The 17,687-nt window shown below is 41.1% G+C and overlaps 1 protein-coding gene across 1 annotated transcript in view; it reads left to right on the top strand.

The window, feature by feature from the left end:
* kdm4b (lysine (K)-specific demethylase 4B) overlaps positions 1–17,687 on the top strand; it is a 406,075-nt gene that overhangs the window by 299,031 nt on the left and 89,357 nt on the right. Inside the window, exon 14 of the mRNA XM_080213068.1 lies at positions 13,357–13,535. Coding sequence (XP_080069194.1) covers positions 13,357–13,535 — 179 coding nt within the window. The remainder of the gene's footprint in view (positions 1–13,356; positions 13,536–17,687) is intronic.

The following is a 17,687-nucleotide window of genomic DNA, read 5'->3' as shown; positions in this document are numbered from 1 at the left end:
AATCCAACCTAGGCCCTAACCCCATGCATTTACCCTGCTAATCCCCCTGAACCTAGGGTCAATTTAGCATTGGCAATCAACATAACCTGCATATTTTTGGACTGTTGGAGGAAACCAGAGCACCCAGAGGATACCCATGCAGACATGGGGAGAATGTGCAAACTCCACACAGAAAGTGACCTAAGCCGGGAATTGAATGTTAGTCTCTGGCACTGAGAGGCAGCAGTGCTAATCACTGTGGCCACCGTGATGAGTCCCAATTTTCTGTAACTAGCTGGTGTAAGAGGCAAGTTCTTCTAGTCAGAATGCATTGCCTGTGGTGTGGTGAAGGCAGGTACAATCGAGGCATTCAAAAGAGTATGAGATGATTATTTAACCAGAAAAGGTTATAGGAAAAAGTCAGGGGAATGGCATTAAGTCATAATGCTCATTTGGAGATCTGGTGTAGACATGATGGGGCAAATGATCACCTTCTGCACTGTGACAATTCTGTGAAATTAATGGGAAGGTTAAAGACAGAAAGCCATTTGTGCAATGTCAGAGCAGAGATTCACAATTTTTGGGGCTGAATTTTGAGCACCACTAGCAGGGGAAAAGTAGATTAATGGGTCCATAAGTTTAGGTGTCATGCCATTGGCTGTGTGCTGCTGTCAGCCTGCCTGCTCTCCACTCTTATTGCAGTTCAACAAGCGGCATGGAGAGGTGTCGAGTGGGTCCATTAAGGCCCAACTGGGGCCCTTAACTGGGCAAGCAGTTAATGCTCACAGGGTGAGGGGCAGGAGGGTATTGGGGGGGTTCCATTTGCAGCCTGGCAGGTGTGCTTCTTGCCGGGCACCTGATGCTAATCTGAAGCCCCTCTGCATATTTATACTTTCTCCACCCCACACCTTACCCTTCTAAAAATGGCTTCTAATACTCCCTCACCTGCTGATGGCTGCCACCCTGGCTGTAGTGAAATTCCAGATGTACCTGGGTCCGTTGCTGAAGGCCATCTCCTTATCCTGACTGCAAAATGAAAGGTGGCCACCACTTCCGCTGGCATGCAGAGCTACTGGCTGCTAGTTGGTGGATGTACTGAACACCTGCCTCAGACTAGTCCAAGGGCCATTGCTTGAAAAAGGGGCAACCCAGCTGAGTGGAGATGGACTCATCCCTTGGGGTGCTGAGAACCTGCCCTCACTTCATAATCCAGCCCTTGGTCTCCCTCTTCTTCTGGACTTCCTGGTCACTTTGCTCATATTGTAATCGTGTGACATAAATCCACTGTTAATTGGTCAGAACGACTTGGCCCAATGAATTTGACGTGTGCGATACTTGAATTAAACTCAAATCTTAGTGCCTGGGCATAATGCAGTGTACTGTGCAGTCGCTACCACCATTTAATTAATCAGTTCATGTCAAATCAAAATACAACCAGAGAGATGGAAAAGCAAAGTATGAGTGAGTTCATTAGAGCTTGATGTAAATGCTTGGAAAACTGAGTAACATTGTAGTTACTTGATCCTCTGTCTTTAATCTAGGATCAGATTCCAGTGCCACACAGCCATGCTCGTGTGAAGTGACTCACATTGTGTACTTGGGGAGTGGGTAGAAAATTGAAACACATCATTTTTCTGTCTTAATTTTGAGAATTCTATTCTGGGGTTCAGTATACCTCTTGATGGACTGAATGGCCTCATTCTGCACTGTAAGGATTCTATGATTCTATTCTGATTTTGTACTTCACTGTGCAGTTCAGGAGGTATTCTGTAAGTGATGGCCTTTGAAAGGAATAAGAATGGAGCCTAAAATGAATCTCAAATCAAATAGGACATCCAACATATAACAGAATAGATCTCAGCTTCAGCCTCTGAGTAGCACTTTTTAATGTTTTCTAACTGTAACAATAAAGGTCTTGCAGACATTTGAAAAGGTTTTGATGGAATAAACAGCAGCAAAAAAAAAGTTTAATTTGAATTTAATGCGTTCTGTTGTGACTGCTGTCCTCCTAATGCAATAACAGTTCAGTTTGGTTTGCTTCACTTATTTGTCAGATAATGGAGCTGTCCTTGCAGCTCCCTTGTGGTGTTTGTCAGTAATCTTGATGGATTTTTATACATGAACTAAAGAGATGATAGATGCCTTGAGGGAGCAATGGGTTCATTAAAGCAGCAATGTCGACTGAATACTCCTGGCTGGAATCCTGTATGCAATTTCATTCTCTTCGTTGGAGTTTATTTGTAACATTAAAAAAATGTGCGTTACTTGACAAAAGCCACCCGTTTGCTTATCTCTTAAATTCGCACAAAATGTTAATGTTTGTGTCTCACATTTCAAGCATTAACCCTAGAAGGACTTTCTAAGGTGTACTCTGTCAACACATCCTGAATGTAGGATGCTGTTGCACTCCATATCTCGAATGAAAGAGTGGGATGTTTGGGCAGGTCAGGATATTTTCTGTAAAATTAGCAAATCCTAAGTTTTACTGCTGGTTTACTCAACTGATGCTGTTTAATTTGGGCAGCTGATTGAAGTGTGGACAACGCGAGGGTATTTTGCAACTCCGTGTCACTGTTGAATTTAAATGCCTCAAAGTTTTCTAAATGTACGGTAGTATATAGTATAATAAAACAGTGTGTGAGTGAACAAGGCAGACTCCTGTTTTGTTTTTTCAAGATGGACGTGTCCAGGGTTGTGCGAGTTGAATAGTTGTGATAGGACTGCCTGGATTGCCCCGAATAAGGGCGTTTTAAATCATACAGCATCATTGCAATAACAGAGGGGATGGAAAATGAATGGATGGGGCACGGGTAGTCTTCCAGTATTCTGGAAGCTTCATTGCACGCAGACAAAAAGAATACATAAATATTAATGACATTTTCTTCAATTTCTAAGAAACATATTCCAGGAATTTTCTTCATCTTGGACTTCACATAATAATGTTACACATCAATAAGAAATTAGGGGCAGGGGTTACTTTATTAGTTCATTTAATTAATTAATTAATTAGTGCCAGCCTGGGCTTAGTTGGTGGAATTCTTGTCTTTGAGTCAGAATGTTGTGTGTTCAACTCCCAATCTAGAAATTTGAGCACAAAAATAGAGGCTGACATTCTGGGGCACTACTGAGAGAGTATCATAGTGTCAGAGTTTTTGATTTTTCCCATCAACAGGAAACTGAGGCTCAGTCTAGTTGGATGCAATAGAATCCCATGGTACTATTTCAAAGAGGAGCCAGGGCATTATCCCCAGTGTCTTTGAAATGTCACTATCAAAAAAATTATCTGGTCCCTGTCACATTGCTGTTTGTGGGTGCATCCTGAGTGGAAATTGGTTGCCAAACTTGTTATCTTACGACAGTCATTGTACTTCCAAAGTACTTCACCAGCTGTAAAGCAAATTGAGACCTGTTGATGTCATGAAAGATGCGATGCAAGTGCAGATATTTCTTTATCTTGCTAACAATTATTCAGCTTCATCAGTATTAATTACTTTTGTGAATGGTGTTCTGTAAATACAAGTCTTTTTTTTAAGCATTCTGGAATTATTTACCAGACTGTTTAAGTCTAAACTGTGGAAAGCACAGTTCAAGGGTAATATTGATGGACAGAAACATGGGATGCACATTTTTTTTTAAGAATAAATACATTCTTTCAGCGGTTTCTTACAGTTCACCCAATTATGTGGTAAATAGTGGTTATAGCTTAAGGTGGACATCAACAGATTGCACTGTGATTTAAACTTATGTACTGTGTGGTTAATATTGCAGTCACTGTAACACACGATTTGTACTGTAATGCTATTGAGCTTTATGTGACTATATTTATTACAGGGAAATAGCAGACGTCATAAATATATTAAATGCATTTATGTTCCTGACTTTTCTAAAGGACCTGTCACACAAAATGGGTTTTAGAATAAGGCCATGTTCCCTGCTGACAACTATAGTACATATTACTGTGCACCAATTTGATTCAGAGCGAGACAAACCCCATGGTAGTCCCCACATTTGCCAAAGGATGGTCTGTACTAATGACAATAATGCATAATTTGGTATTCTTGGTGCACATAGCCTCTGTGCACTGAAATATTGTGCCACAGAGTGGGTAAGGTATGAATTCTTTAACTTCTACCCACAATTTCACTTAAGTATGCTTTCTGATGACACAAAAGTCATCTGGTCAGGGAACCATGGTGTTCTGCCCTCTCCTGAGGGCACTGACTCAGTTGGCCATTCCACTCTTGTACTCTTAGACATGCTTAATGCGCAAGTCTAGATTGTGGGTGGCAGATGGCTATTCATTGTTCGTCCGCATATTCAGACCCAGTGCTCATTATCTGCAAATGTATTGCACGACAGGGAGGTTGAAGAGAACTTGATGAATATGATCCCTTATTAACACCCCTGCTGAGATTACCCAATTTAGGGCAGACCAAAAAGCAAACCTAGGATTTTGCTTGCCCATATAGCTTATTGTCTCACCCAATGGGATAGTAACTCCTGAAGCTGGAAGAGCTGCAGCTTAGTGTGTTTCCTGCCTTGATTACTGATTTAAGATGTATGTTATGCCTGGCCTGGCCTCCTTCTATGTTGTAGGGATTCTACATGTCCTCAGGGAGGCAAAAAAAAATCCTGGGAAAATAAAAATCATTGGAATAGCTTTGTTAGTTTTGACTTCCAGTGAGAAAGTATTTGTAAATGTTAAAATTATTGCAAGCAATTTTGTCAAGATCCCTATGGGAAATATAAACAGAATTTACCAAATGACCCCAGCGAAGACATTACCAGGATTCTGCTTTTTGTAGCTTTTACTTTGACATTCATCAGAACCAGTGCAAAGTACATGTGAATTAACAAGCTAATGATATTTTAGATAAAAAGGTAAAATTCACTTCGAATAATTGATCCAACAATAATATTTGCATCATTCCCCTGCCCCCACGTACATTGAGTGATCACTCAGCAGGTTGACAAAATGTTTTTTATTCACACTGGATAGGTTAGGAGTCCTCTCCAACAGCTGCTTTCACCTTCTGAGTTTCACAGGTAAGGTCATTATCAGCAAGACATGCTTCTACAAACCCCTCCCCCTCAAATCATGACAGTCAGATGATACAGCTTCTCAGAATTCCCTTGTAACCAACAGCCAATAACATGCATGTCCATTGTTTGACTTCTGGGAAAACGTTCAGCTCTTTAGCACCTCTGAACTTTGGACAGCGTTAACCAACAGACATTCCCCCCCCCCCCCCCCCCCCCTCCCCTGTATCCTTTTATACCAAAGAAGAAAACTGAACTCTGAGTGTTTTACTTCCCCACATAAGAATTCTCTCTCTGTTTTTTTTGGCTCTGTCTGCATCCATGCACTAGTTGCCTTCGTCCTCCAGCTCCTCTGCTTTTAGCTGTCTTGTGTATCTGCCGGTCAGATGGCTTCTTGTCTTAACGTTGTTCCTGCTGGTATTGCTTCTAACTCAAAAGCTATCATGTCACATGGATCAACACTTCCTAATATCCTAGTACAGTTCATCCTTTTTACAACTGACTTTTCAAACGTTCTTAAAAACAACTGCAGATTCTACAGACATTCTAAAGAAATTACAAATTTTCCTTATTGTGTTACTTCTGGGTCAATGATTATCGCATCATGACTTGGAACAGTCTTATTACTTTGTTAAGGAAGGTTTCCTACTGCTGAGGGAAATGCAAAAAGGTCCAGAAGAGCAATTTTTTCACACAGGGTGGTGTCTGAAACAAGCTGCCAGAGACAGTAGTAGGGACGGGTACAATTTTGTCTTTTAAAAAGCATTTAGATAGTTACGTGAATAAGATAGATATGGAGGGATATCGGCCAAGCGCAGGCGATTGGGACTAGCTTAGTAGTTTTAAAGAAAGGGTGGCATGAACAAGTTGGGCCGAAGGGCCTTGTTTCCATACTGTAAATCTCTGATTGTATGCTGTTCTCCAGTTAGAATTTATAGATTCTGAAGCAATTACGTTTTTTTTCTATAACCTGCTATGATGGATTTAAACAGTTGAAAATACCCCAGTGGCAGATGCACCAAAACTGATGTAATGAGGATGCTGAGCTTTCCAATTGATTTCAAATCTCCTAATTTACTCTGGACAAACCTCCCAAACCTTCCAATGTGTATCAGTTGTGTCAAACAAATAGAAAAAAATGTTTATATAGTGCATTTGATGGCCTCAGGATGACCCAAAGTGCTTTTCAATCAATTAACCAACTTTGAAGTCTAGCCACTAGAGGAAATGTGAAAGGAATAATACAAATAGCCAGATAATCCTTTCTCAGTGGTGATGGTTGAGGGATAAATGCTGACCAGAATATGGGAGAAATCCCTGTTTTTCTTTCAGTAGTGCCATGATAGGAAGAATGGTAGGAAGGACTATTACTTACGTGGCGAAAAACTGCAGCAGGCGATGGTGCAGAGGGACCTCGGGGTCCTTGTGCATGAGTCCCAAAAACCCAGCTTGCAGGTGCAGCAGGTGGTCAGGAAGGCGAATGGGATGCTGGCCTTCATAGCGAGGGGGATTGAATATAAAAGTAGGGAGGTCTTGCTGCAGCTGTATAGGGCATTGGTGAGGCCGCAGCTGGAGTACTGTGTGCAGTTTTGGGCGCCGCACCTGCGCAAGGATATTTTGGCCCTGGAGGGAGTGCAGAGGAGGTTTACTAGGCTGATACCGGAGTTGAGGGGGTTGAGCTATGAGGAGAGGCTGAATAAACTAGGCTTGTACTCGTTAGAGTTTAGAAGAATGAGGGGAGATCTCATTGAGACGTATAAGATGATGAATGGGATGGATAGGATAGAGGTGGAGAGACTCTTCCCGCTCAAAGAAGACAGTAGGACTAGGGGGCACAGCCTCAAGATAAGGGGGAGGCGGTTTAGAACGGAGTTGAGGAGGAACGTCTTCACTCAAAGGGTGGTGAATATCTGGAATTCTCTGCCCGTTGAAGTGGTGGAGGCTGCCTCGCTAAATATTTTTAAGAAGCGGGTTGATGGGCTCTTGATAAGAGAGGGGATTAAGGGTTATGGGGAGAGGGCGGGAAAGTGAAACTGAGCCACGACAGATCAGCCATGATCTTATTGAATGGCGGGGCAGGCTCGAAGGGCTAGATGGCCTACTCCTGCTCCTATTTCTTATGTTCTTATGATACCTCTTAATATTGTTTTCTTTATTCTTTTCTGGAGTAAGGTCTTTGCTGGAAAAGTCAGCATTAGTTGCCAAACCGAATTGCCCTTGAACTCAATGGTTTGCTTTGCCATTCCAGAGGGCAGTTGAGAGTCAGCCATATTGCTGTAGATCTGGAGTCATAGGTCATAGCATGGAAGACTGGCAAATTTCCTTCCTTAAAGAATGTTAATGAACCAGATAGGTTTTTAGGATGATCGATGCTAGTTTCCTGGCCTTCGTTATTCAGACTAGCTTTGAATTTTCAGATCTTTTGTCTTCCTGAGAAGGTTTATTGAGATCTCTGTTTAATGTTTGATTTGAGAGACGGTGGCTCCAATACTGAGCGTTTGCTGTATTACACCAAATCCCAGTCTAATTTATGTGCTTATATCTGTGGTATGAAGCTACAATGTTCCTGGCTTGGAGGAGTGAGTGCTACCTCTGAGTTGAGGTCAGTACCTGACATGCAGGTAAACAAGATTGTTAACCCTAACTTGGTTCATCAGCCAATAGCTAACCATTACATGACTGCTGACTCTTCTGCTTTAGTAATATAATTCTGCATTTTATCTGTGTTATTGACTCGTTCATAGCAACTACAGTACCCAGTCTATTAACACTCTAAGATCCCCTTCACCATGATCCAGTCACTTTATATAATTCTGCAATTACTTTTTTATATCTTTCATGATTTTTTTTCCCCAGTGTGCCAGTACCGTGAATTAAATATGAATTTTATCTACTACTTTAATAAATTTTATATAGGTACCCAACGTTGACCAATTTGCTTAGTGTTTCTGAATCTAGATCTTTTGAAACATTCTCTGTGATGACAGGAATTGGAATAGATAATGTACTGACACCAAGCCCTAATAATATCAAAGTTCTGCATTTAGTTTTTACTTGGACCACATTTTCAATTTTCTATCCCTCTTGAGATTTTAGAACCATCTTGGACCCTTAGATGTACATTAGGCAAGATGAAAGGAGTATACTATAGCCAGTCAGCACTAATTATATTTTTAAGTAACATTTTGCGTAGGATCTTGGCTGTCACTTCTGGGATAAATTCTCAGAAATCTCAGCAACTTTGCTTTTCACAGTACAGCATCCATTCAGCGCACACCTATTGCCACCTCGTGCATATGATCTTATTTTCACTAATGCATTTGAACTTCCATGTAGTCATGAAATACATAGCTTTGTCTCTGCCTGCCAGCATGACCTGATCAATATATCACTGACATTATCCTTGTGGGAGTATTGGATGTTTGAGTCTGCTCTTCCCACCTCCCCTATATTAGAAATGTTTAGTGATGCCAAGCACATGGAATATGACTTGGTCTAAAACCACTTTGCATGATGGCCACCTTGTTCTGAGGCAGTCCCTCAGAACCAAGGATGACTTTCTTCCTGTGGGATTCCACCTCTGGAAGGTGACTTATAAAATCCAACATTGAACATGATGTTGTAGCATTGATAATACTAATTCCTTTTGGTACTAACTAGAAGAATATGAGTCTACAGTGAGATAGTCTACACTAAATGTTTGGAAAGAGGAATTGAAATTTGAGAGTCCAAGAGTAGTTTCATGCAGAATTAGTCACGTGAAGTAACTTCCCTTTCAATTACTGTATCTTGAACTGTTGTAGAGAATTGGGGAGCAGAGAAGACAGTCACCTCCCTGCATGGTCATTGTGCATCTCTTTGCTCCCTTGGGGGGGAGGGGTCTCTTCAGGTATTCGTTGTGACTGGGAGTAGGTGACCCATTTACCACCTTGGCTTAAGGGTCTGCCAGAAATAGGAAATAAGCTTGATAGTGGGGATATTGAAGTGTAGATGTTATCAAAGTGAACTGTTGTCTACGTCCTTTTCTTATGCAGTATAAATATTGCTGTTAAATATTGCTATTACTTTTGGCTTATCTAATTTAGCTGTCCTAATGATCGCAAGACAAAAAGCTATGGTAACGTGCTTTTTTTTTCAGCAGTGCAAAAGTAGAAGAATGGTGCATCACCTTAAAATGTTCTTAAAGCCACTGGTTAGCAAATGTTAGATGCAAGATTTATTACCACAAGGTGTGATTTAAGACAGCTGAAGAGTAAACTGTTTAATGTATCTGTCTGAAGATGGGCTGCACTGAATGGCATTGCAGATATAAAATGAACTCTACTCTAAATGACTTTGTTAGACACTTGTGTACAATCTCAGATTTACTATATGAATAAATGATTCTTTCAAGAGGGGAATATTGAGATTTAACTGTAAGACAACCTGCTGCAGCAATTGCAGCAATCAGTGTGCCATCATTACTGGTTACCTGTGATGCAGCATGTGGATCACAGGCTACAATACATCATTAAAGTAATTCATGAAAAAGACAGGCCAAAGAACAGATTGCAGCTTCTGGTTGTATGATTTTCTGCAGGCTGCAGAGTATTCTCATCATGATTACCTGAGAGACAAGGCTATCTAAGAGTTACCGTGTTTTGTTGAATACATGAATATGTGACTATTTATTTTAGCTAAGTGCATTAATACTTTTGAATCTGAATGACTTTTTTACTTTTCTTTTAGTTTGGAAAACCATTATTTCTTTGCATTAGTGTCCCGTGTGGCACCATGTTGCTAGTTCTCAGCAATCTGCACAAGTGTTTTTATTCCAATGTTTAATCTGTTACTCTGTCTTCTCTCCAGCTTTCTTTCTCTCTCTCTCTCTCTCCCCCCTCTCTCCAACTCCCTCCCCCTCAACTTGCCAGGTATTTGCTGATTGGTCAGAGGAGGAAATTTACTTCACCCCATGTTTTTTTTTGTGGATCAGTTATAACAGATACTGCCAATAGTGATGGCTAGACTGTCAAAAAATGAAGGCATGGAACTATCTTGGGTTGTGGGAGGAGCATTAAGGGAAAAACAGATGTATGGGAGGAGAAAACATTTTACTATCATCATTGTTCACAATTAGAGAAACTGTCGACCCTGACAGTTGGAATGAAGGTTCACTCTTTTTTTCTCTGAACTTGATGGGCAAGAATCCAGAAGTAATGTAAAAATTATATAACAGTAACTCAGATACACAGCATGATTGACAAAGTCATCTTATGTGGGCCGATTTGTTACAGAAATATATCTTGCGCATTGTGTTTGCAGTTTATGGTACAACAGAACTCTGTTTATGCATATATTTAACCATATAGCTGAACAATAGTATTTATCCATTATAGAAATAGCTGACAAAGTGTCCAAATGGTGGCACAACGAGGCATATGCTGTCTCACAGTGCCAGAGACCTGGGTTCAATTCCCGGTTTTGGTCAGAGTCTGAACGTTCTCCCTGTGTCTGCATGGGTTTCCCCTGGGTGCTCCGGTTTCCTCCCACAGTCTGAAAGACATGTTGGTTAGGTACATTAGTTATGCTAAATACTCCCTCAATGTACCTGAACAGACAGCAGAGTGTGGTGACTAGGGGATTTTCACAGTAATTTCATTGCAGTGTTAATGTAAGCCTACTTGTGACACTAATAAAAATAAACTTAATGGACACTTGCATGTTATGCTTGTAAAGGTAAAGTCCCCATAGTCCCGGGTGACAATAGGTTGCTCTGCCCTTTGAGGGGGAAGAGCTGACTGATGAAGATTTAACTTGAGGATCACCACACTACCCACTTAGGAGCAAGGTTGAGAAGGTGGAGCCTTCCTGAATAACCTCAGCTGGTATGGGAATTGAACCTGCACTGTTTTGGCATCACTCTGCATCACTAACCAGCTGTTCAGCCAACTGAGCTAAATCAACCTCCATAATGCTTGTACCCATTGGTGGTTAAGTTTTTGTTCATTAACTAACAACCAGTACCGCAGTACAAATCCACATTGCTTTCCTATTTATCCCTTGTCCTTTACTGCCAATATTCCAATGGCTTCAGTGGAACTTGCTTTGCCAGTCTGCAATAGGATCTTAAAAGCTGATGTTGCATAGCGAAAGAAGGATAAAATGTCTTCATGCTATGCTGCGAATTCACGTGATGGTTAAAAAGTGTATTTATTATCCTCTCTCTCAGCAACTTGTTTAAGTAATTCCGCAAATGAGCGATGCACTTTGTAAAATGAGTACGAAATGCTGTAAGCACTTGAGGTCAGGCAGAATCAGTGGTGAGGTGAAGATAGAGTTAACATTTCAGGCTGATGAATGTACATCAGGACCATGTACTGAGAGTCTTACTGAAGCCACTTGAATCTCCAGTGGGCAGAAAGTACAGGGGGCTAAGATTGCCCTGTTAATTTGATACTGCAAATTTATGTGTGGCATGTCAAAAATCTATACTGGAAGTCTGGGCTGAAATTTAGAATAAATGAAGTGCACCCAAGAGATGGACTTATAATTTGTTAATGGCTGGAGGGATTATGTTATTTGTTTATGTGGCTGATTTAATTCCAATTGGTGCCAGACCTCCAGAGTAGCCCACTCTGACCCTTTACAAATGCACCCACCCTGTGCCCAGTCCATGTTAAAACCAAATAGAAAGATGGAATTACTAAACCTCTTTCACAGCACAAGCATCAAGGAGTCAGTTTGCATCCTGGAGGTGATCATTTTGTATGTTTCTGTTGAGGAAACTCTGGGTCTGTGGACTTGCCACACCAGATGCAAGTAGAGGAACTCCATCGGCAATCAAAGCAATTAAGGTTAGTTTGGAGACAGCCTGTCAGTGTTGTAGTCAGGCTCCCCATGGTTTTGCTTTCAAAGACAGCTATTGATTCAAGGATCATGACTTCCAATTACCTGCTTTCAAAGTCACTTTGAGCAGGTCAGCAGTAGCTGTCATTTCCAGCCTCTCTGGGTGACTGAAAGTCTAACATATCTGTAAGCCGATTACCACCATGTATGCAAAAGGGCTTCACTTCAGCAGCCTTTCCAAGAGTTCAGCTAGCAGGTCATCCAAGAATAGCCACCATTCAGAGCCCGCAGCTGGCAGCTCTTCCATCATAAAAATATCAGATTTGATATGTATTCACTGAAAATCCTCATGCCATAATGTTTTTAGCTCCTACATAGCCACTCATTTTATTATATTTTCACCTATTCCAGGCCATTTATAAAAATAAAAAAAAGCTGTCAATATATTTCAAACCAAATAGCAGACAGTAAATTCAAGGTTATAATTTAGTTTCTGGGTCCACTGGTACTAAAGAAAAGCAGTTGAACAGCAGAATCTTTAGATTATGGCCTTATAAACTTGACTGTCAACTGTCATTTATATATAAATCTCAATAATATATATGTAAATAGCTGCTTCACATATTTGGAAGAAATTCTTGTAATGCAGTCAGCTCAGCTGGATCCTGTCTTCATCCATATTTCTAACAGTCTGACTGATGTTCATAGCTTTATGCTTTCCCTTTCTAACAAGGCTTCTCTCACCTGCACCCACTTCCCTCCCCCTCATGCAGCCAAGTTCAACCCCCCACTCTCTCGCTCGCTCTCATTCTCTTGTCCTCATGCATCTCACACTTTCTCTGACCCTTGCCCTCTTGGACCCCTCCCTCTCCCCCCACCCTCTATTCCCCTCACCCGGATAAATAGATGCTGAATTATTTAGATATGGCATTGTAATTTGATTGCTGCCTTGCAGAAAAGGTTCACTAACATTTTGTTGTTGGATTAACGTTGTATTTGAATCTGGGCCCACTTGGTGCTGTCAATTATTAGAAAGGTGGAAACTGTTTACTTTGTCAACAATTAGTTGGAGCCAGAAGCCAAAAGAATATTTTTTTGAATATATCTACTTACACTACCAGCATAACTTAGCTTGTATGTGGGCAAGGTTTCACAACATATAGCAAGGGTAAAAGAAATCCAGGACACTGTTTTTTTTGCAATATTTCCTGTTCTCCACATGTGCAGTAATCATCTGGAGAGCCCATGTTTGCTTTGATTTTGAGTTGTATATGGAGCACAGTTATATACCATTATTACTATTCTACTATGCATTGCGTTCTGCATTATTCATTACATGTTCGTTGCATTACATGTTCGTTGCATTACATGTTCGTTGCATTACACCCTCAGTGACTGAGAATGTTGACAAATGACCGTTATCATTTTGGAAACTGGATGCTAGCAGTGATTTATGAAAGCTGGTGTGGTTGGCATACTAATGTTAAATTTGCTGCACCTTTCTCCTCATAGAAATGCTTGTTTTCTCCGGTGAGGAAGATCAGACTGAACCAGAGGCCTGGAAGGCACCATTCACCCACCTTTGGCAAAGTCGATCACACAACTTCTTGGCTGAAAGGAGGTTTAATGCATCCGCTGCTCTGACTGAGCCCTACTGTGCAATTTGTACACTCTTCTATCCCTACTACCAGGTAAAGAAAATCCTCTCCTAAATTCCTGTTGCTGGTATAATACACTGCACTGATCTGAACTCTGTTTGCTTGGTGATTACCCATGCTTTGCCATCTTATACAAGTTGTAACTTTTTACTCAAACAAAGGAGTGCCTTATCAGTTGGCATATTAACATTGCATACAAAACATCTAACAAATGATAATTGCCATGAATCCTGACATGCAGCCCTGAAAACGTGACTGGGACTAGGGAAATTTTGCAGCTCTAATCCATTTGAGAAAGTGTACGTCCATGCTTTAAAATTGAATGGAAAGCTCCAAACTTAAGTCGAAACATTCAGTTATTTTTCCATTCAGTGCCAACAGAGGGAGGATTATCCTCTTCGTGATTAGCCAAGTAGTACTTGCTGTTCCATCAAAATGGCTCTCCTTGGTTCCCTTTGAATAGTTGCCTGAGAAATGGGATTTTGGCACAAAAGAAAAGTGTAAAGATGAAATGTTGCACTGTCTTACTGAGGTTTCCCTTTGAAAGATAACACTTGCACAGTGACACGGAAAGCATTTATTCATTCAATAAAATTGACATTTCTAAATGCTGTTCCTAGAATTGATGTTAAATTATGCAAATTTAAAATCTGTTTAAAATTAGGGTTTAAAATTAACTTAATGTGAGATGAATAAAAAGCAACCATGTGGAAATCACCCTGGTTATTGGCCAGAAGAAGGTATTTGCGCAGCTCTGTGATGTAGATGTGCAGAAACTTGATTAGAGAAATGCATTGCGTTGAAGAGATTGTGTTTTAATTGTTGTAATTAACCAATTATCCACATCTGTGGAAACTGTCTATGTTTTATAAAGATTGGCACCGAGGGCTTGTCGCTGCGTGGGCAAAACAAAGACCATGGAGTGAGCTGGAATGTGATTCAGCTTCACAGGCAGTGAACAGTAACTCTTAACATGAATCTTGTTTATAACAAGCAAGATGATTTGGTTCACTACTGATCTTATGTTATCCTCCTGACACTGGTAAAATGTGAGAAGCATAGTATTTTGGACTTCGTAGTTTCAGGAACAATTGAATGAGGTGATATCGGTTCATGTTGATCAGACAGTGGCTTCCACACAGTGAGGAAGATGTTAGTTCGAGATAGGGTAACAAGATTATTGCAAGAGAGATGCAAATAAAAGTGGCATTGAAGGAGGGAGAGCAGATGGAACTCTTGTGTTGCTGAAGGCGGGAGTGGTGACTAAAGCCAAATAGACTTTAGGGAGATATTTATTTGCTTTACTTTGATGTTTGGGATGTGGACAATGTAAGCTCCATAGATGCCTTCCACTAGTCAATGATGGTGATTAAAGATTACTTTAGTGAAAGGATAGCAAGTAATTTTAGTAGAAATATAATCATCTAACTCTCAAGACAAAGAGCACTTGAACAACAAAATGTCAATTCTCATATTACACGACACCAACATGTGGTGATGTTGATATTTGAAGATGACAGACTAGTCAGTGGAACTATTGAACTGCAATTTGAGCAGAAGCAATCACTCTCTCTGACTTGCTGTTATGTTTTTCTTGGAGATCAATTTTGTAGAACATAAGTTTCAGCACTTTGGAAGCCCATTCATGCCCATTCTGAACACTCGGATGAAGGGTCTATTTAAGCTGCTCTTTAAAATTGGCTGCTTGCCAAAGCCTTTTGGTGCGATCTCTCACCATGACAACATGATGGGTAAGGTCCAGCTACGATAGGCCAAAATTAGAATCCACAGGTTTGTGTTCTGGCACTGACACTCTTCAGCATGTTCCTCCCTTTGCTGCTGTGATGTGCCTTTAGGTTATTTACAAAGGGTGGCTGCTTTCATACCAGAACTGCTGCCACAAAGCTGTTCAGCCTTTCTCGCCTGAGATCCAGGGCAAAAATGTGGCAAGTCCATCTCAGACAGTTGCTATGCACACTGGCGATGCTCCACGAGCAATCCATACTGAGGAGCACCTGCACTGACAGATGAGCAGATGCTGACACGCCTGTGAAGAGTTTGGTTTTATCATTAACATCAGGAAGACAAATGTCATAGTCCAGGATGTTGCCATACCACCATCTATCACCATTGACAATGTGAAATTGGAGGTTGTTGATAGCTTCATATATCTAAGCTCAACAATCACCAGCAATCCATCACTTGATGCTGGAATAAACAAGTCACAAAAGCTGCATAAGTTCTGTCCAAGCTGATAGAGAGTTTGGAATAACAGCAGTCTGACTGAGAACACCAAACTGAGAGTCTATCAAGCCTGCATCTTCAGTATACTGCCCTACAGCGATGAGACCTGGGCAGCATTTGCTAAGCAGGAGAAAAGGCTACCATTGCTGTTTCAAATTAACCTTCATTATCTCCACCAATGGAGGTCCTCTAGCAGGCTAATGACATCAGCAGACACTCATTAGTAAGCCAACAATGCCTGCCCTGGCTTGGCCACAGTAAAATGGTGGCAGTATACTCAAAGAATGTTTTATTGGTGAACTGGCCACAAGGTCACAATAGCCTTGGCTTCCATACCTCTGTTACAAACACCAAAGATGAGATTTGAAGCTGGCAAACATTGAGTGGAATTTTCACAATCTGTCCATGGGGTAGGTTTGGTAGTGGATAGGCGCAGACAATCTGGCAAGGGCCAAAAAGTCAGAAGTCTGTTGGCATAAAGTTATATTGTGATTCTCCCAACGGTAGATGCGTTACCCTGCTGACAGGTGGCACAAATGCCATTTGGATTCATTTGCGCTCAAGAATGCTCAATAATACAACTGTGTGCTGGCATCCTGTCAGGTCGTCTTGTCTTGCATCACGCCAGCATGAAATTACATCAGCATTAAATCTGATTGCTGAAGAATGATATGTACAAGACAGATCTTTATGCATTTGTTGCAGAGGAAGACAGTTGGCTGAGAAGATGCACAATTCCCTAGTCTGTATCTTCTCTGGGCCCTCTTCTCAACCAGCTGAGCTTTTCCTTCCTGCTAACCGCTTCCAATGCTTTTCTGGAGATCAGTTAGCAAGAGACTTTGCTTTGATTTGATTTATTATTGTCACATGTATATATAATAGGAAGTATTGTTTCTTGCGTGCCCTACAGGCAAAGCATACTGTAATAGAGAAGGAAAGAAGAGAGTGCAAAATGCAGTGTTGTAGTCATAGCTAGGGGTAGAGAAAGTTCAACTTAATGGGGTAGGCCCATTCAAAAGTCTGGTGGCAGCAGGGAGGAAGCTGTTCTTGAGTCAGTTGGTACATGACCTCGGATTTTTGTAACTTTTTCCTGACAGAAGAGAGTATATCTGGGGTGTGTGGGATCCTTGATTATGCTAGCTGCTTTTCTGAGTGCAGGAAGCATAGACAGTGGATGGGAGGATGGTTTGCATGATAGACTGGGTTTTGTTCATGACCGTTTATAGGGAATTCTGGTTTTGGACAGAGCAGGAACCATACCAAGCTGTAGTACAACCAGATAGAATGCCTTCTATGGTGTATTTGACAAAATTGGTGAGAGTCGTCGTGAACATGCCAAATCTCCTTAGCTTTCTGAAAAAGTAGAGGCACTGGTGAGCTTTCTTAACCATAGTGTTGGTGACAGATTAGACTTCAAGATGAGCGCAATAAAAAGTGTCTCAAAATGGAAGCACCCCACCCATTGTACTGACAATTGTGAGACTATTGCTGTGATGTCTCTGATCCGCAGAACAGCAATAGAAGAGGTTAGCAGAAACAAACAGCACAGTTGGCTAAGAGGGCCCAGAGAAGATAGAGACTGGGGAATTGTGCACCTTCTCAGCCCACTGTCTTCCTCAGCAATAAACGTGGCAGAGAGGGGCTTCTGAGCCACACTAGCTGATGATTAACAGAGAACCATGGCTCAAACTATTATCTAGTGGGGCAGAGAACTGCTGCAATGTTAGTAGCACTAAAATAAAAGCAAATTGGAGAAATGTGACCATTTGGTAATCAGAAAATGGGATTAAAAAAGTATTTGTGCTGATTGATGGTGGTGGACAGGGGAACATTTTTCCATTTCTATTACCGAGAGTTAGCACCACACCTCTGGGCCAGTTCTAATGTCATCAGCTTCAGAATAAAGTTCTGCCTGTCCTGCCTTCAATGCACCCCTAATCT

Source organism: Carcharhinus amblyrhynchos, chromosome 26 (assembly GCF_965287045.1).
Source record: "Carcharhinus amblyrhynchos chromosome 26, sCarAmb.v2.hapA, whole genome shotgun sequence".
Taxonomy (NCBI): Eukaryota; Metazoa; Chordata; class Chondrichthyes; order Carcharhiniformes; family Carcharhinidae; genus Carcharhinus; species Carcharhinus amblyrhynchos.
This window is presented reverse-complemented; position numbering and strand designations above follow the sequence as displayed.